General features: G+C 36.9%; 1 protein-coding gene across 1 annotated transcript; it reads left to right on the forward strand.

The window, feature by feature from the left end:
* Positions 1-7,453: 7,453 nt before the first annotated feature.
* LOC110882873 (nuclear pore complex protein NUP98A-like) lies at positions 7,454-19,743 on the forward strand. The gene is made up of 8 exons (XM_035978348.1): positions 7,454-7,614; positions 7,988-8,869; positions 16,720-17,077; positions 17,171-17,309; positions 17,399-17,509; positions 17,592-17,754; positions 18,182-18,410; positions 19,524-19,743. The coding sequence occupies exons 2-8, from the start codon at positions 8,803-8,805 to the stop codon at positions 19,741-19,743; spliced, it is 1,287 nt and encodes a 428-aa protein (XP_035834241.1). The 5' UTR covers positions 7,454-7,614; positions 7,988-8,802.
* The last annotated feature ends 1,628 nt before the right edge of the window (positions 19,744-21,371 follow it).

Here is a 21,371-nt window from a genome sequence, read left to right on the forward strand (position 1 = left end):
ATGTAATTGCGAGACCGCAGTCAATACTGTACAATGGTTTTTATTCAAACTTGATTAAACTGTGATTCACTCACCAGTATTTTCCACTGACAAAATGTTTTTAAAACGCGTTTCAGGTAACAAAATGTGAAAGCCAAATAGAAGCCAGCTAGACAACACTGAAGGCTTAGAAAAGTGGCAATAAAGTTACCTAAGAATAAAATAGATGTTTTTATTCAATAAAATAGGGTGTATCCCTATGAAAATGTGTGTATTGAAAACTTGGGTTTTACCCATGTGTTTAATGATATGGAAATATGGTGTTTTATTCTGATAAAATATTTCCTAACTACGGTCCTGATGAAAATTCCGCTGCCAAATTAGACAATAACAGGATACCACCGAAACTGCCCCGCAGTCGCCCGTTCCCGAGGAATTGGGATCAGGGGTTGTGACATTTCACCACTTAAAATCAATTAAGGCCGTTGTCCATTAGCGAGACTGTATAATTTTCATCAAACTCCCTTGCCAAACCAGAAGCTATCCTGTCTCAAAAGTCAGAAAATTATTTCTTGATTCAAGAAATATTTCCTTTTCAGAAAAAAAAATGAAACTACAACTAGCGATACCAAATTAAAAAAAAAAAAAAAAAAAACTCGAACTCGATGAGTATACCTGATACCTAACGGGTATGAGATTGGATAAAAAATATTTCGTGGGTATGAGACAGGCATGAGATTAGGTGATACCCGACCTGATTACCCGAAACTATATACTCATTTACTCGAATCATAAACCCAAAAAAATTAAGTTTTATATATATTTTCCCTTAAGTATTGTTTAGTAATGTTTTATTCTAGTAGTCTTATTATTTAAAAAATAATTTATTTTTTCTCTTGTAATATATATTTTGATGACATTATTTAAAAAATAAGCACAATTGTTTTTTGAGATCAATATTATAACATATTTACATTTATAAATATTTCAATATTATTACAGTGATATGTCATTTATCATAATTCAATATATTGTAAGATTTTATAACATAAAATTATAAAGAAAAGTAAAAAATATATATATACATGAAAATCCCAAAAAGTATTTTTTATAACACTAATGGGTATACCCAATACCTGACGGGTAATAGGTCGGCTAGAGGACAAAATATTATAACCGAGTATGAGTATCGAATTAACCATGCACGTCCCATACCCGGCCCATTACCCGACCCATTATCATCTCTAGCTACAATAACAAGCTTTTAGGAAAATATTAGGATAGAAGCACGCCTTTTCCACAAGTTCTTTGTTGATGACATCTTTTTCAATTTGCTAAACCCACAATTTTTAACATGTAAACATCATATTACATTAAGTTAATCTTACTCAAACATCATAACATATAAACCCGACCCATTTTAACTAATTACCCAACCCATCCACTAAGTTTAAAAATCGAACATGTTAAGAATAAATGGGAGTACTAACATATGTCTCGAATATCTTTTAAAAGCATGGAAAGATATATTTGCTTGTTTCATAAACAACCAATTAGAAAAAAGATACTTTATTCTATTAAAATAAAAGAGTAAATTACATTTTTGATCCCTGTGGTTATATCACTTTTACTATATTAGCCCAAAATAAGAATTTTTAACATATCTGCCCTCATGGTCTCTATAACTAACCATTTTGGCCCCTAAGTCTAACCAAACACCCAACTCTGGTTAATTAATTCGCACATGATTTGCACATGATGTCTAAAAATGTAATTTCCCCTCCCTTTTTTTGACTTTATAAATAAAACCCTAATTTCAGATGGCCGTCTTCTTCGTGTAACCATTTATAATCCAAAAATCAGAAGCCTCTTCCATCCAAACGTTCCAAATTTCTTCCATTCATCCCTAATTTTCTCAGGTAAACTAATTACTCACTTCAATCATGCGTATAGATACAGAAATGGCATCTGTATCGTGAATTCAGAGTGATATTATCCAATAAAAACTCTTAATCTCATTGAATTGCGATGAGATTAGTTCAATTATGAATATGATGTATGTACTGTTTGCGGCTAATATGTTTGGTATCTGATTGATGAAGTTAGGGTTTGTGTTTCGAGTTTGTTGATCTGAATTTGACATCTGTGAGTGCGTTGAGGATTTGAGATTGTAGATTTGGAAATTAGGTAGGCTTTAACTGTAGGTTTAGCACAGTGATGGTGACTGTGAACGGTAATGATCCGTTGGAGCCGTTTTTTTTAACTCGGTTGAGCTTGTGAAACATGTGTTTGGTCCAATAGAATCCGGTTTTAGGAAAGCTGCTAAGGATTTGGAGCATAGTTGGCCTGGTAGAAAGAATGGGCGTAAAACCGGAGCAAACGACAACCTTGAATTATTTGGTGTGGTTAGTGATGAGAGAAAGAACGGTTTATCGACTAATGTAGGGTTTAAGAACGACGCTGGTCGTAACGAGCTTAAGCTTGATAGGTTCAAGAAAGAGTTAGATGTGCAGGATTGCGGTAAAGAGGATGGAAGTTGTGTTAACTGCATGCAGTTTGTGGTCACTTGGTCTTTGCTGGTTAGTAGTTTTGTTCAGGCGGTTCCGGTCCCGTTCAGAAACGGTAAAAAGAAGCTACAGAAAAGACCAACGGAACCAAGCGTGATAAGTTTTCTGCAGATGACCATCTTTGAAATATCTAGTCTGAAATTAGGGTTTTGAAAGAAATCACGAAGAAGATAAAATCAGGAAGAAGATGAAGTGAAAAAAAAATCTAAGGTTTTATTTATAAAGTCATAAAAGGGGGGAGGAGAAATTACATTTTTAGACATCATGTGCAAGTCATGTGCGAATTAATTAACCAGAGTTGGGGGTTTGGTTAGACTTAGGGGGCAAAATGGTTAGTTATAGAGACCATGGGGGCAGATATGTTAAAATTCTTATTTTGGGCTAATATAGTAAACGTGATATAACCACAGGGGCCAAAAACGTAATTTACTCAAAATAAAATTTCACCTACAGCTTCTATGTATTAAAAACTAGTATTTACGACCTTTGTTGCGTGACAGGACCGTTAAATTGAAAAAAAAAAAGCAGACGTAAAAACTTTAAACTATGCATGCTTCTTGCGGCGTGTCGAGTCACAAAAATTAGACCGAAACCTAACAAAGATTTGAATACTAAGTCAACTTAGGATCCCATGCTGCGATAGGGTTGTTAAACCATAAAAAATATATTATGAACAAAGTTGACATTGAAAAAGTGTTGGATTAAAAAGGAATATTTTTGACAATTTTCTAAAAGGTTGAAAAGTATACGGGTTAAACTTGAAACATTCTTTGTGACACATTTGTAAAAGTTGAAAACAATAAAGCCTAAAAAGTAAAAGAAAAATGAATAGCGATTTTATGATTGGTAAGAAAGTTGGTAAATTATATTATATATAGTTAATTGATTAATAAGTAATACAAAATCAATTGTATAATCAAAATAAAAATAAAAATGACGAGATTTGTAAATAAAATAACAATAAATAAAGAACGAATTGGATTTGCAATTTCAAGAAATTGTAAGAATTGGAATTTCAATTCCATTTTTGATGTGTTTGGTTGTTAAATGAATTGGAATCCATCACCTCAGCACTCACAAACCTCGGTTTGGGTCGAAACGGTAAGAGTGGAAACAGTATGGGTGGAAACGGTTCGTGTCAAAACAGTTCGAGTCGAAACGGTTCACGTCTAAACAGTTCAAGTCGAAGTGGTTCGTGTAGAAACGATATGGGTCGTAACCAGAGGCGGACCCAGGAATTTTTCTATGGGGGTGCGGAACATTTTTAAAAATTTTAGGCCCCTAGGTATATAAGTAAAAAATCGGTTCGTATCGGGTCGGGTCGGGTCATGTAAAATAAACGAACATCAAACTAAATTAATATAATCATCAAAAACATGTCAAACATTGTTACAAACATAATTAAAACGTCGACGCCTTACGGGTTTTCATTTTTTGAAATCTATCCAAAATATCATCTAAAACTAAATTCTTAAGCAATTATTTCTTTATATAACATAAGTTCATCGCTCCATAACATAATGTTTCAATTTTAACTTTCAACTATTCAAGCCCTAGAAATCATAACGTAAGTTGTAATCACCCTAAAAATATATAAACAACATAATCAACCGAAAAATATATAAACAACATAATCACCCTAAAAATCATCTAAACAACCATAAACAGCGTCAAAACACATAAAATTTCAAACCTATTTAACAACTTTATTACCCTTTTTTCTCCTATAATATCAACCAAAATCATCAAAATAACAAAGAAACTTACCAGTGTTCGAATTCCGGTTAGATTTGGTGTCAAACGACGGTGGTATGGTGGTTGATTACGGTGGTTGCCGGCTGCTGGACTGTTGTCGCTGGGTGATGTTGTTCGTTGGCAGTACAGGGACGCAAGAGAGAGAGAGCGGGAGAGAATTTCGAAAGGTTTTGGGCTTTAATTATTTTATTATAGTTTGAAATATTGTTGGGTTTGGTTAATGGGCTAAGACTTAGTGGGCTAGCTAGTTAGGAATTATAAGTGGGTAAAGGTATGGGTATTTGGGTTTAAAATATAAATTGATAACACTTTTTACCTAAGGGGTGCGGACGAAAAATTTCAAGGTTGCGGTCGAAAAATTCCAAGGGGTGCGGACGAAAAATTCCAAGGGGTGCGGACGGGATTTTCGACGGAATTTAGCACTAAATTTTTTTTCCCCGGGGGTGCGCCCGCCCACCTTGGGTTGACTTTAGGTCCGCCCTTGGTCGTAACGGTTCGAGTCGAAACGGTACGGGTGAAAACGGTTCGGGTGTAAATGGTATGGGTGGAAACGGTTCACGTCTAAACACTTCGGGTCGAGACGATTCATGTTGGAACGGTGTACGGGTCGAAAAGGTACGGGTCGAAACGGTTCAGGTCGAATGAAACGGGTACTCATATCGGTACCGAAAATACCCGGTTCTGCACGGTTTGGTACCGGTACACATTGGTATTTGGAAGTAAAAACCGGTACCGAAAATGCTAAATGTCAGTACTAAATCGGTACTGAAAATGGTACCGGTTTGGGAAATTCGGTACCAATTCTGAACCAGTACTCAGTGCCATTTGCTCATCCCTACGCACCTATATCAGCACCACTAAAAGTTAAATAATACAACATATGGGTCTACATTGACTATGTAAGAGGACAACATGATAAGAAAATGATGTGGCTATACCTCATATGGTGCCACACTACAAATAATAGAAGTTTTGGCATTGCCACCAAGTGCAGGTTAAAGAATATGAGCGAGCATGCTATCACGATAAGGAGTGTCCCCTACAAGTAAAACATAATCAACTTGCTCACCATTTCAACTATATTATTAGTTAATTCACATTACCAAATACATTATTGCAGGCAACTTAAAGATAAAAGGTTACAACAATAACCTTAATGTTATCTAAAAGCCACATCTTTTCATGTTTTCAGCTTGCTCAGAGCTGCCTAAGACCTAAGCCACCAATATCTCACATTATACCCGTCATCCTACATGACATACAAAACATAATTACAAAGTACAAACATTAATATTTTAAGGGGGTTCGTATTTTTCATGTTTTCAGATACATCTCACTAACAACATCATAAGCATCCAGAGGTTATTCTTGTTTCTCGATGCTGCCATTCAACTAAACTTCATGTACCACCACTACACCTTGTTCCATGTCCAATTACAAGTTTGAATATTTACATAATTGTTGGATCATTTAAGAGTTCAAAATAAGGAAAGAGACACTCACAATGCTTCGGTCGAAGCGTCGGTTTTTTTGGAAGGAGACACGACCAAATAGGCAACCCTTGATGCCAAAAATAATAATGTTAATTTTAAAGACAATCTAACCATTTAGAGATATATATGTTATATCAACAGGAATGTGCAAACAAGTATTACCTTTTCACTGCCTTTAGTGCTCAAACTACCCTCCTTATTGTGTGCAACCCATTTCCTAGTTCATCTTCTTTCAATTGACGCTAATTGGATCAGAGACCAAGGCCTACCATCCTTCAAAATACATATAAAATCATCACATTGAAAAACATAGAGATGTAAATACATGAACTCACCATCAACGTCATCTTCTTCATCGTCGGTTCCGGAGCGTCACAGCCACGTAGCTTCCTCATGCTTCCAAATCGTTGAACCTTAGCAACAACGAAGGAGTATGGTGGCTACTAATTGTGGTGGCTGTTGATGTTGAGAGGTAGAGGAATTTTACTAATTGCGGTGACTGTTGATGTTGAGATACTGGTAGAGAACAGAGAGAATGAATGATGAAAAGGGAGGGGATGAGATGTGAGTTGCGATTTAATAGGCTTGATTTGGGATTTAACAAACTCTTCACAATCTCCGTGGTCATCTGGCGAATAAAGAGATTTGTTAGGTTTTGAATTTGAAAAAAATGGAGCGGATCCTTTTTATTTGAATAAATAGTTAAAATTTGAATTTCTTTTAATAAGTTATTCTTTTAACGTATGAACTATTATTCGTATATAAAATTTATTTGTTTTTATTACTTTACGATGTAGATAGATTATAATGTGTTGGTTAGTAATTTATTTCTATAAAGGCATCATTTACTTATATATTTTAATCCGTACGTCTATATTGAACAATACAACTATCGAAACGTCGACAAAAATGTGTAGGTGTTCATGCTATCTTTGGATTTTTTTAAAATATTATAGTTTATAAGATATGATAAGAATACGTAAAAGAATTATAAGTTTGTTGTGGATGGGGGGAAAAGTGTAACTAATTATCTATAATTTTGTTAAAACTTAAGGATTTAAGTGTAATAAGTTTAGGGGCTAAAAAATAAATAGTGTTCAAAAGACCAAATTACCCTCATTTTAGGGGTCTTTCTATAAATAAAGGGGGTGAAAAGTTCTTATTTTTTGGGTATCATAAAATACCCCTCCCTCATGCATTATAATATAGTATAGATAATACTTAATATAATTTTATCATTATCATTATCATTATCATTTCTTTTTCCTCCACTTATAACCCTGTGATTGTTTCAATTATAATTTGAAGAAGTTGGAGATATGATGGATACAAGGTTTTTTTTTTTTTTTTTTTTTTTTTTAAGGGTTTATAAGTGGGTTGGAGAATTGACATTAATGCTCCTTATGTGATGGGCACATGACCAGTTTTTAATCAAGTAAATAGATGTGGTTAGTGATGAGGGCTAAAAGAGTTAAAAAAAAAAAAACAAAAACGTTGAGAGCTTAGATGTAAAAAAAAAGGGCTAATAGAGTTAAGCTAAAACAACCGGATGGTTTAACCAGAGTTAAGCTAAAACAACCTGATGGATCAAAATCATAATTTACTCAAAAACAAATAAAGAAAGAAGCGTAGCTTTAACCGTAAGCTATGTATGACATAACTAACGGCATAACCTGATGTTCAAGCTACTCGTCCATTAACGCGGGAAAAAAAACATATATAAACACATACGAAAATTCCATGTGTTTATCAATATCAATCCAATAATTCACACACAAAAATCACATCTGATTCGATGATGATTCCCTCAACAGCAGCAGGTAAGTTGTTTTCCCCAATTTTCCTGTGAATTTTGCCCCATTGCTTATAATTTTCAACCAAATCCAAGTTTCTTTTTCAACATTATCGGTTAACTGCATCGTTTGTTTTGATCAAATACAAAATTGGCCTTTCCTTTTAATATTCGACACTGTCTATATGCTATATTGGAAAATTGAAATTGATCGGTAATTAAATCAAATCAAAGATTCATGAATTGTTACATATATATAATAAGGAAATAAATCAAAGTTGCGAAAATTGGCCTCATCGAAATTGGACCATATGGACCGTATCTGATCTCTTGTGAATTTTTTCTTACTGCCATATTATTAGGTATCTTGTAATAACATCCCTTTCCTTTTCTTGCAACAGTCTCATATTCAAGCAGTGGTGGAATGTCAACTTCAACATTCGACCGCACTTTGCCTTCATCAGCGCCGACATTTGGCGCTTTAGGATTTTCTTCATTCAACACTCTTGGGCCGTCATTTTCGAATTTGGTGAATGGTATTTTTTCAGGCATTTGAGGAACTTAAAGATTTCATAGATTTTTTATATTCCTGTACATTTTATATCTCTCTGTGATTCCATATTTGATGTGTGATGTGAAGTTGCAGTGCTCTGCTTACGTGTCTCATAATCGTTGCTTTCATCTGCATAAAGTTGATCATTGTGCCATATGAGCTGGATGTTTAGATGTTACTAGTTGCATCTCTACATGATAGACGCGAATCATGTTCGGTTGGAGGATTACGGGTTGCCACGCTGAATATACAAATTCAAATGCGACCCATATAAGAAAATGTGTACATATAATTCTTTGCAACGGATATCTTTTAATTGTTTTTATTCTTTATCTCTCATTCCTATAACAAAATGTGTACATATAATTCAAAAGCGCTCGCCTGGAAGAATGTGGGTCTTTAAAACTCAATTCAGTAGGTTCAAATCCTACAGAGCGCGAGTCGGTTCAGATCTCATGATTTAATTTAACTTCCATTGACGTTTATACTGGTTGTGGTGTTTTGCTGTATTGATACGGTTTTGCAGGACCTCACACTACAGGATTTACATTTAAATGTGAACAGTCACATCTCAGTGGCCAAGAAAGAGGAAGCAGAATAGCAGCTTACAAAACAACTGCTGATGCTACATTTAGCTCCGAGAAACTTGTATCAATTTCTGCCATGCCTGCTTACGAAGCTAAAAGTCATGAAGAACTAAGGTGTGAAGATTACAACTTCCCTGGAAAAGGTATGACTGAATCTCGATTAGTGATTCATTTGTTGGATATTATGTCCGGTTCGATAAGTCAACGCTGCCGACCGGGTCTTGACCCGTAAGAGTTACACCTTGGGCAACGAACTAAAAATCCACTTAACCCGTTTAACTGGTAATTACGAACAACATACGAGACAAATCATAATTATTTATGATCATAAGCGGGTATTAACGGAGAGACGGGTATATGGACCGAGTGACACGGGTATTCTCACCCACCGCCACTTGTCATGCGCCACCCCTTTTAGCCAATAGAAATACATGCAATTTGCCACCCCTTTTGGCCAATAGAAATACATGCAATTTGCATGAATGACACTTGGCGAGCATGCAAAAGTGTCCATGTCTTTAAATCTTGTGGGTCTTGCTATTTGGTGAGAGTAGAGTTAGATGACCAAAATATTAGTTGTAGCAACAAAATGCTCTCAACCACAACACCCACAAAGCAACCGGCCAAGGGCCGCCCGCCGGCCACTTTCGCGGCTGCCGCCGCATTCGTCGCCTCGCTGCCGCCCCTCACCGCCCCGTCTCGGTCACTGCCAGCCGTAGCCACCCGCGGTCTGCCGCCGTTGTTCGCCGCGGTGGGTCGCCGCTTGGTGCCGCCCTCTTTCGCCGCGTCTCGTTAGTTCGTTAACTAGCCGTTGTTCGTTGAACCTCGGTGTCTCGACCGGTTAGTCATTAACCGAGGTATAGCTTTCTCATCGGTAGTTAAATTTATTTTTTACTGTGCTCGTATTTGCATGTAACCGGATCCTGTCGGGTTTCGTCTTGTTGATCATTAGTTTATATTTCCGCTGCGTTTTATTAATTAACTCGTTTAATTAATTAACTATTATTTATTGAACCAAGTTTTTGATAAATAAATTTTGACCGATCATCACGGAAACCCAACAGTGGTATCAGAGCCTTGGTTACATCATACGAGTCGGTACCGGTCTTTTAACCGAAGTTAGAACACAAACTTTATTTATTTAAAGTTTTTGATCTAAGTATTTTTTGGGCACTTTTATTTTTGTCAACATTTTATTTGTTTTGATTGACCAAAAACATTGCCCGGTTTATTTTGTGATTGTTGTGGAATATGTAAATCTGGCCCGACCTTATTTTTGTGGTTGTATATTTTATTCGGTTTTGTAATTATTATTTTTGGCCATCGAGATGGTTCAAAGTTGTAATAGTATAGTTTATGGTTTTGGCCCGTCTTGTGGTTCAAAGTTGTAATAGATAGATTTTTTTGTCTTTCTTGTATTTACTTGTTAAATATTGTTGATACGAAGACCCGAAGCAAAGCCGAATGCCAAGAGGAGTCTTGGAGTTAGTGGGTGTTGCTCAAGACAACAAGATACACTCAAGTCTATCCTTGTGGTTGTTTGTGTGTTGTGACCCCGTGACCCGTTTGATCTTGCTATTAGGCTCTAGCAAGATCGAACAATTTTGGCCATATGGATTTACATATTTATCTTGCTATGGTGGTTGCTTTTATCTTATAAATTGTTATAACGTAACCAACCTAAATACCAACATGATTTTAAAAGGAGTTTTAAAATATTAAAAACAATCACATTAAAACAAGTTCTAAATTGTTTTTACAACTTGTTAAAGTTTTATTATAAAACAAAGGTTGTTTTTTAAACAAACAATAACCAATTAAGTTTTGCAAATTAAACTAGTTTTATTTTCCAAAACTATCAACTTAATAGTTTTCTATTAACTCAAAATTGGTTATTCCAAGTCGCGACAAACTTAGTTTTATAGGTTATCTAAAACTAATTGTCCCGAGAGGTGAAAGGGTTTTGTGGTTATGTCGCAAATTTAATATCTAAATTAAAACCGACTATAACGACCCTACTTGGTAAAAATTAAAATCAATAGTCTATGCCATCCTACTACTAGTAACACTTGGGGCATAATGCGAACCATCAGTGTTGGAGCCACAGCACAACACTTGGTGTCTAGTTTATCCTTCCAAGGTGCAAGGGTTTCGTCGACACATCCGACCCTTCCACATGTGACCGTTTTAGGACGACTATTACTTTTCTTCTCGTGTTACGTGCCCCAGCTGTCTCGAGAACAAAAGTGGCATAGATGAGGCCAAACGTATCAATGCAAGGACAATAGGTTGTCCTCGCAGCCTTATAAACCCTGAGAGTTGTGCTTTTCTCACAATTGGCAATCGTTGTCAGTCCGCTTGAACCTCTTGCTAATGTTGCATGCCCCAGCTGCCTTTAGAAAGAGCTTCTAACCGGATTCTCATTCCTTATCGTCTCACATCACGAATTAAGGAGATATACATCGAAAATACTAATTAATATCACCTTGCTTATATATAACAGATGTCTAATGAAAACAACTCCTTCATTTTCAAGTTTATACTTGAAAAGGAAAAGAAATAAAATTTGAATAACACCAACCTTCTCGAATGGCACCGCAATCTGAGAATAGTTCTCAAGATGGAGGAAAAGCTGTATATCTTAGATGGCCTAGTCCCTACCGAGCGTGAAAGTAATTCTACTACTGCTCGCAAGGCACTGGAGTAACATAACGAGGATGCCGTTGAAGTAGCCTGCCTTATGAAAGCCACCATGTCTCTTGAACTTCAAAAAGAACATGGAAGATATGGATGCTTATGACATGATCCAGCAACTGAAAGGCATGTTCCAGAAACAAGCCCAACGGAGCGATATGACACCATGAAACAGCTCATAAGCTGTAAAATGCTGGAAGGATCATGTATCAGTACTCATGTGCTAAAGATGAAAGGATACATTGACCAAATGAACAAACTTGGTTATTCCACAAAACCAACCAAGTTCTAATGGTCAAGTCTGGTGGTGTTAAGAAGCCCAATAACAAGAAAAGGAAACATAAGAGCAAAGGCAAGAGAAAAGTTGTTGTTGCTGCCAAAAATGCCACCAACGACAAGCATGTTGCAAAACCACACCCTCCTAGGAGCGTCAGTGCTTTGAATGCAACCAAATGGGCACTGAAAGGGAAACTGCCCACAGTATCTAGCCAAGCTGAATATGAACAAGGCCAATAACATTGGCACTTCTTCCGATATTCTTATTTATGTTATCGAACTTTTCACTGTTTCTAGCAACACATGGGTATTTGATACCAGATGTGGTTACCACATCGTTAATGTCTTGCAAGAACCTGAAAAGTGGAAGAAACTGAAACAAGGCTACCTGGAACTCATAGTTGGTAATGGAAAGAGAGTTCCAGTTCTTGCAACTGGAACATTTTGTTCCCCTGGTCTTGCAGTTACTTTAAATAACTGTTTATATGCATCTGGTTTGACAAGAAACATTATTTCAGTTTCTTCACTGTTTGAACAAGGATTCAAGTACGTTTTAATGGTTTTTCTATTTTAGCCTACTTGAATGATGTCTTTTATTTTGAGGCTAAACCTCGAAATGGTATTTATGAGATTGATGTTCAAACAAGTAATAACATATATCATCTTTCTAAACGTAGCAAAGCTGGCATAAATGAAACATATTTATGACATTACAGACTTGGCCACATAAGTAAGGCACGCATAAAATGGCTCCAGTCCAAGGGGATTCTTGAATCCACTAGACATGACTCCTTTGATGATTGTGAATCTTGCTTAGCTGGCAAACTCACAAAGCACCCCTTCACCGATGTTGGTGAACGGATCAATGGTTTTCTAGAACTCATTCACATGATGTATATGGCCATTTCAGAACCATGACTAGAAACCATGACTAAAAACCAGCTTGATGGAAAGATAAAAGTACTTCGACTAGATCGAGGTAGTGAATATCTCAGCTTTGAATTTCTCAATCATCTAAAAGGTGTGGAATAGTTTCACAGCCCTCTCCACCTAGCACATCCCAACTTAATGGCGTGAGTGAAAGGTGAAATCGAGCTCTACCTGATATAGTTCGATCGATGATATGTAGAACTAACTTGCCTCACTCCTTTTAGATCATGCTCTTATGATCGCTACCCACATTGTCAATTTGGCTCCGAATAGAAGGTAAACAATACCGCCATATGAGATATGGCATGGGCGTAAACCTGATTTGGAATACCTTAGAGTATGGGGATGTGATGCATACATCACAAGTGATTCTGATGATAAGCTCGATCCTCAAGGCGAAAAGGTTGTTTTCGTCGGATACTATAAAAGAAGCGGATATTATTTCTACCATCCTGATGCAAATGTGATTTCCATCAAGCGGAAGGGACACTTTCTCGAGAAAGAACTTCTTAATCGAGAAACTGGAAATAATGTGGTTGATCTTGAAGAGATTCAAGAACCACAAACAACCGCTAAGATAGTCGGACTGTCTGATCAACAAGTAGTTGTTGCCAATGAATCAGATATAAAACACAAGCGTTTGCAGAAGTAGTAGAACTCGCAAAAATCTGATAGATGTCTATGGCATCTAAAAGGTCCCAAAGTCTTATTAGTAGCTGAGTCTAATGACGAACCTGCTAACTACAAATCTGCAATCTTAGATTCAGAATCTGAGAAATGGCAAGAAAGCCATGAACGTCGAGATGCAATCTATGCATGACAATCAAGTATGGTACTTGGTTGAGCTACCCCCCGAATCTCGGGCAGTTGGGAGCAAATGGATTTTCAACAGAAAAAACCGATATGCATGGAAACATACACACCTATAAAGCACGGCTAGTTGCGAAGTGTTTCACTCAAACTCAAGGTATTGACTATGATGAGACCTTCTCGCCCGTTGTTATGATTAAATCATTCAGGATATTGCTTGCCATAATTGCGTACTATGATTACAAAATATGGCAAATGAATGTCAGAACCTCCCTTCTTAATAGACATCTCTCTGAAAATGTCTATAAGGTTCGGCCTGATGGTTTCGTCGATCCTAAATATCCAACTAAGGTGTGCAAACCCAATAAGTCCATTTATGGACTCAAGCAAGCATCTCGTAGCTGGAATCTTCATTTTGACTAGAAGATCAAAGAGTTTGGTTTTGTCAAGAATGAAGATGAGGCTTGTGTTTACAAAAGGGTTAGTGGGAGCCCCATATCATTCCTCATCATGTATGTGGATGATATAACTGATCATTGGAAATAACATCCCTATGCTTAACGAAGTTAAACACTTTTGGGATCTTGCTTCGCAATGAAAGATCTTGGAAAAGCTGCTTACATTCTAGGAATGAAGATTTATAGAGATAGATCTAAGCGGCTTCTAGGGCTAAGTCAAAGAACGTACATAGACAAAATAATGACACGCTTCAAGACGGAAAACTCCAAGAAAGGAGGTGTTCCTATGACTAAAGGAACCGTGTTGAACAAATCGCAATCTCCTTTAACGGACATTGAAACTAAGCAAATGGAAGCAGTTCCATATGCTTCAACGATTGGTTCAATCATGTATGCTATGTACTAGACTTAACGTCTCGTATGCTTTAAGCATGACCAGTCGTTTTCAGCACAGTCTTGGCATTGACCATTGGATTGCAGTAAAGAACATTCTGAGGTACTTGAGAAGAACCAAAGGTATGTTCTTGGTGTTTGGAGGAGTGGAAGATGAGCTCACTGTAAGGTGTTACACTGATGCTGGCTTCCAAAGTGACCGAGATGATTCTCGCTCACAATTAGGATTCGTATTCACTCTCAATGGAGGAGTTGTCTATTGGAAAATCTCCAAACGGAGTATAGTGGCGAATTCAGCCACCGAATCTGAATGAATAGCTGCATCAGATGCTGTGAAAGAATCTGCTTGGATGAAGTAGTTCATCAGCGACCTCGATGTGGTTTCAAGGACTCAGAAACCAATCCAGGTGTTCTGTGATAACACAGGAACCATTGCTTAAACCAAGGAGCCAGATCACAGGGTTAAGCACATTCTAAGAAAATTCCACTATATACGGGAAATACTGGAACGAGAAGACATCTTAATAAGCAAAATAGACACAGATCAAAACCTAACAGACCCGTTCTCTAAACCGATGACTCAGGAAAAGCTATCGGTCTTAGATTGGATAACCATTTGTTTTGATTTAGTATTTGGATGTACGAACGTTCAAACAGTTGTACCTTTTGAATTCACCTTTGATTTACTAGCTAAATGCAAAGTTTGAATCCTACAGCTGTGTTCGATTTTTTGTACGTTTAATCCATGAATCTTGTATTCTAAATTATCCGTAGTCGGTCAGACTCGTGGGAACGATTCTGAATTAAGACTATTATGACTTTGGACTCAAGGAGTTGACTTCCAAACTCACAAACCTCATTATGAATGACGTTGGATGTAACTCGCATCAAATCATCTTCGTGGATCATGGTCATAAGATGTATTTGATTTAGGTATACTCATTTAGTATCCTCTGACCTGAGATACATACTAGAACTTTCGTTTACTAAAGACTATTCTTTGATCAGTGTCCAAAGCTGTCGCGTAACTGCCAGTCATAAAGGCATTGGTTGGGAGTGGATCTGAAGTTCAGTGGGAGTTGTATGTAGTCAAGATGGGATTCTGTACTCTTACATTATAATGTAACAGTTAGACATCTGGGCGCCCTCGTTGATTCAAACTGGTGAAGTGTAAGGCCTTACCCAAAATTACTGTGTGTTTGATTGGACCACTTTGATTCTATGAACGAGAACAATAATGATTGAACGCCATGTGAGATTGAATCTGATCCATGTCTCATTGTTCAATTGATGTCTTTTACAGAAAGGATAGATGACGAAAATTGCCATAAGTCTACTGTCTTCAAGTAGCAAACCGTTGCTAAAGAGAAGATACCTTGGTTAATGACTTTAAAGTGTCATGATCTGTTGGGGGCAACCATGTGTAGCTAGAACACCGCTGGCTGTCTGCGTTGAGATCTTATCAGAGACCGTCCAAGTGGGAGCTGTTGGATATTATGTGCGGTTCGATAAGTCAACGCTGCCGACCGGGTCTTGACCCGTAAGAGTTACACCTTGGGCAACGAACTAAAAATCCACTTAACCCGTTTAACTGGTAATTACGAACAACATACGAGACAAATCATAATTATTTATGATCATAAGCGGGTATTAACGGAGAGACGGGTATATGGACCGGGTGACACGGGTATTCTCACCCACCGCCACTTGTCATGCGCCACCCCTTTTAGCCAATAGAAATACATGCAATTTGCCACCCCTTTTGGCTAATAGAAATACATGCAATTTGCATGAATGACACTTGGCGAGCATGCAAAAGTGTCCATGTCTTTAAATCTTGTGGGTCTTGCTATTTGGTGAGAGTAGAGTTAGATGACCAAAATATTAGTTGTAGCAACAAAATGCTCTCAACCACAACACCCACAAAGCAACCGGCCAAGGGCCGCCCGCCGGCCACTTTCGCGGCTGCCGCCGCATTCGTCGCCTCGCTGCCGCCCCTCACCGCCCCGTCTCGGTCACTGCCAGCCGTAGCCACCCGCGGTCTGCCGCCGTTGTTCGCCGCGGTGGGTCGCCGCTTGGTGCCGCCCTCTTTCGCCGCGTCTCGTTAGTTCGTTAACTAGCCGTTGTTCGTTGAACCTCGGTGTCTCGACCGGTTAGTCATTAACCGAGGTATAGCTTTCTCATCGGTAGTTAAATTTATTTTTTACTGTGCTCGTATTTGCATGTAACCGGATCCTGTCGGGTTTCGTCTTGTTGATCATTAGTTTATATTTCCGCTGCGTTTTATTAATTAACTCGTTTAATTAATTAACTATTATTTATTGAACCGAGTTTTTGATAAATAAATTTTGACCGATCATCACGGAAACCCAACATCATTTACCATCTCATGTTCCGTATATTGTTTATCTAATTTTTATGTGTTAACGCAGGTGGGTTTGGCTTAAGTTCGTCCGCGTTAAAGTGGACATCACCCGCTGCTAGTTTTCCTACAGCATCACCTGGAACCTCTTCAATCTTTTCTACACCAACGAAACGTAACCCGTTTGAAAAAACAAACCCTCCCTTTACAAAACTCTTCACTTCACTATCCACTCATACATCTTCCTCGAGTCCCGCATTTCCTGCATTCACTCGAGTTGTAGATAGCGCACCATCTTCTATAAATACTTTCTGGTCAAATCCAGCTGCTAACTCTCTTTCGGTTTCATCTGTGAGCTCTGGATTGAGTCCAGCTCAGAATTGTAATGGGACAACAGGAATTGTTGGTCAAGCCTCGGTTTCTCAAATGTAAGCTGCTCTTCGTCAATCTAAACGAGCTACATCGTGTTGTTTCATTGTTTATGTTGTTGACATGTTTGGCTTATGGTTCTTCGTTTACAGGTCTTCGTCTCGGGTTACAAGCATGGAAAATCCGTCACCTGCCGCAAGTCCATTTGGAACACTTCCTCCAAAACCACATATGTTTGTTGATGGTTCTCAATCTAAACAACCAATTCAATATAGGATATCCAGCTTGCGTGTAAGTATAGCATGTATTTGTATTTCTCTATTGTATATCATGTTATCATAAGTTCCCAAGATCAATTTTTGAACAACGTCTTCTCACAGGTTAAAGACAAGCCTGCTCTGGTCAAATATTCCATGTTGACTACTAGACATTTGTCGGGAAGAATCAAGCTGCCTGTTCGGAAGTATGACCCGAAATCAAAAGCTCCAAAGGTGAGAATGTTGCAAAACTGGAATTTTCCCTTTAAACGTGATAAACATTGCACGCGAGTGCTTATTTTCATTGTTTATTCAGGTACCATATTTTAGTGACACTAAGGAGATACCGATTGCTGCATATGTTCCAAGAGATAATCCAAGAGCATTGGTGGTCTGTCCTGAAATGTGGCAACAGACCGCTAACATGGAGAACATTAATGAAGAAAAAATATATGGTAGCACGTATGAGAATGAAAGAGGTAACTTCCTTAAACACTTTTTGTATACTTCACCTGTTTATTTTTTGTTTGTTTACTCAACTGAAGTAGACTTTAGACGTAGCATTTTAGAATCATTTTTCTAAAATGGGTTGTATTTTATCTCCAACGGGTCAAAGTAGCTAAAATGGAAGCGGGTCGACAGGGTTGAAAGCCACCCAAAGGGTTTTCAAATGCTTAATACCTTTTAATGGCTTTTTTAAATTAAATATATATTGATAATATAGTTTTTATAATAAAAAAACCCTTTATAATACATACAATATTTATTAAGCTAAAAAATTAGGAAAATGTTCCAACGCCAACCTGGCCTTCCAGTTTAAAAACTTTAGTTGTTATATTAAATACAATTTGATGATTATTGAAATAATATTAACTTTTGTAATCCTATATAACTTTTTTTTTTCAGATGATATAACTGAAGAGAAAGAATTGTTCACAACAATCCTTGATGTACCAGCAAAACTTCAACAACCTGACTACTACACACACCCTCAAATTTCCGAGTTAGAAGCGAAAGAAAGGGCCGATCCAGGATTTTGCAGGAAGGACTTTGTGGTTGGACGTTATGGATATGGCAGTATTAAGTTCTTAGGGGAAACGGAAGGAGTGGCGGACCTAGGAATTTTTTTATGGGGGTGCGGAATATTTTTAAAAATTTTAGGCCCCTAGGTATATAAGTAAAAAAACCGGTTCGTATCGGGTCGGGTCGGGTCATGTAAAACAAACGAACATCAAACTAAATTTATATAATCATCAAAAACATGTCAAACCCTGTTACAAACATAATTAAAACGTCGACGCCCTACGAGTTTTCATTGTTTGAAATCTATCCAAAACATCATCTAAAATTAAAATTCTTAAGCAATTCTTTCTCCATATAACATAAGTTTATCGCTCCATAACATAATGTTTCAAATTTAATTTTAATTTTCAACTATTCAAGCCCTAGAAATCATAACGTAAGTTGTAATCACCCTAAAAATATATAAACAACATAATCACCCTAAAAATCATCTAAACAACCATAAACGTCAAAACACACAAAATTTCAAACCTATTTAACAACTTTATTACCCTTTTTTTCTCCTATAATATCAACCAAAGTCATCAAAATAACAAAGAAACTTTCCCGTGTTCGGATTCCGGTTAGATTTGGTGTCAAACGACGGTGGTATGGTGGCTGATTACAGTGGTCCCCGGCTGCTGGACTGTTGTCGTTGGGTGATGTTGTTCATCTGCAGGGCAGGGACGCAAGAGAGAGAGAGAGCGGGAGAGAATTTCTAAAGGTTTTGGCTTTAATTATTTTATTATAGTTTGAAATATTGTTGGGTTTGGTTAATGGGCTAAAACTTAGTGGGCTAACTAGTTAGGAATTATAAATGGGTAAAGGTATGGGTATTTGGGTTTAGTTAGTTATTAAAAGTTATATAATTTAGGTAGTATTTTTTTTAAATAGAAGTTTACTAAAAAAAATATAAAATATAAATTGATAACACTTTTTACCTAAGGAGTGCGGACGAAAAATTTCAAGGGTGCGGTCGAAAAATTCCAAGGGGTGCGGACGAAAAATTCCAAGGGGTGCGGACGGGATTTTCGACGGAAATTAGCACTAATTTTTTTTCCCCGGGGGTGCACCCGCCCACCTTAGGGTGGGCTTGGGTCCGCCCCTGAACGGACGTGAGAAATGTTGATATTGAAACTGTTGTCCAGTTTAATAACTGAGAGGTGATTGTGTATATGGATGATAGCAAGAAACCTCCGGTTGGTGAAGGCCTTAACAAAGCAGCTGAGATTACGCTTCTTAACATCAAATGCTTCGATAAAAAGACTGGAATGCAGCACATGGATGGGTCAAAGATCAGTAAATACACAGAGATGCTAAAGAAGAAGGCGACGGCGCAAGGAGCTGAGTTTATGTCGTATGATCCGGTTGAAGGAGAATGGAAATTTAGAGTCCAACACTTCTGAGGTGAACACAGTTTGTTTATTTGGTGGGCATTTGCTTTGTAATTGTTAACAGTTGCTTGAATGCAAATGTTATTTCAAAGATTAATAAATCATATATTTTCGTATTTTTTATCCTCTAAAGTTTATACAAGGTATTTAGATAACTTAATTTAACCTTTTAAAATTTATCTGTGCTTATATATATTTTAAACCCTTCAATATAATATTAATAATACTATTTTAAAGCTTTAAAAATCAACTTTATTACAAAAAAATTGTAACCAAATTATACATGTTACCAAGTTAATAAAAAAAAACAGAAAAAAGATATTTGAAATTTTCGTTTTATTAAGTTGATTTACTTCTTTTATTAGTGCTATAAATATATATTTACATTCTCCGTTGTGAAAACAATGGGCTAGCCAAGTTCTTGGGTTGGGGTTCCATGGTGGGCTAAATACATATTAGTTTTACAAATGTCAACTGGATGCAACATGCAAGTAAGGAACATTTAGGCCATTTGAGAATTGAGATTACATGGGGCCTCAAAAGGTAAACCAGTAATATTTATTCCTGTAATATTCGGTAACGAGTAGTAGAGTAGGAAACAAGATATAAAATTACTTGAAAATAAATTTGCGAGGTAAGGACAAGTATGATATTAGGTGATACCTTACCATTTACCCGAAACATGCATACATAATCTACTAATCTAATCTAGTGACTTTTTACTATATTTATAACTTTTACATAGTGATGTTTTATCACACTATTAGTTCAAGTTTGTACTCAATAATCTTTTTGTAAATTTAGAACAGGGGATTCGTTTACACTAGTATTTTGTTGCCGCGCGTTGTGGTGGGTGGAAAAGTGTAGTAAGACATGGAGTGCAAAACACAATGTGTAAGACACAATGCGCTACACACAATTTGTAAAACACAATGCGAAAAAAAAACAATTAAAAAAATGTAAAACACAATGGTAGACACGAAGTGTAAAACTCAATGCCTAAGACATAATACGCTACACAAAGTTTGTAAAACACAATGCATTGACATTTGAAGAAATAGGGGTTATAATTGCAACTTTTTTAAGAGTAAACTTCCGTTTTGCTCCCTGTGGTTTGGTCACTTTAACGGTTTTGCCCCAAATCTTTAAAAATAGTCATTTTACAAAGTTTGTAAAATAGTCATTTTCCTCCAACTGTATGGAAAAACATACAGTTTGCTATGGTTTTTTGTAAGTCAATTTACAAAAAAAAATGATATTGAATTTCGAATTTTAACCAATTGTTTGTAATGCATGTCTATAGCGATCTGATTGCAAATTCTTTATGTGGAAACAATAAGTCGATGCTGTGTTGGGGCTACACTTTGGGGTTCAGTTTGGGCTTCAGGTTGGCCTTTGGTTTTACTGGATTGGGCCACTAGTGGAGGAGACTTACCTTGTGCATACAAATGCAGGATATGCCTGGCATCTTTCTCCCCCAAAATTTTCAGCATATCAATGACATCTTGGTCATTGGTAATCTGCACAAGACCATCTGCAAAATTCTTTTCAGGCATCAAGTAGAAAATTTCAAAATTCTTATCTTGGTAACAACCACCCTCAATCACATAATCCATCAGCTCAAAATAAGACATCTTGTC

Source organism: Helianthus annuus, chromosome 10 (genome assembly GCF_002127325.2).
Source record: "Helianthus annuus cultivar XRQ/B chromosome 10, HanXRQr2.0-SUNRISE, whole genome shotgun sequence".
NCBI classification, from domain to species: Eukaryota; Viridiplantae; Streptophyta; class Magnoliopsida; order Asterales; family Asteraceae; genus Helianthus; species Helianthus annuus.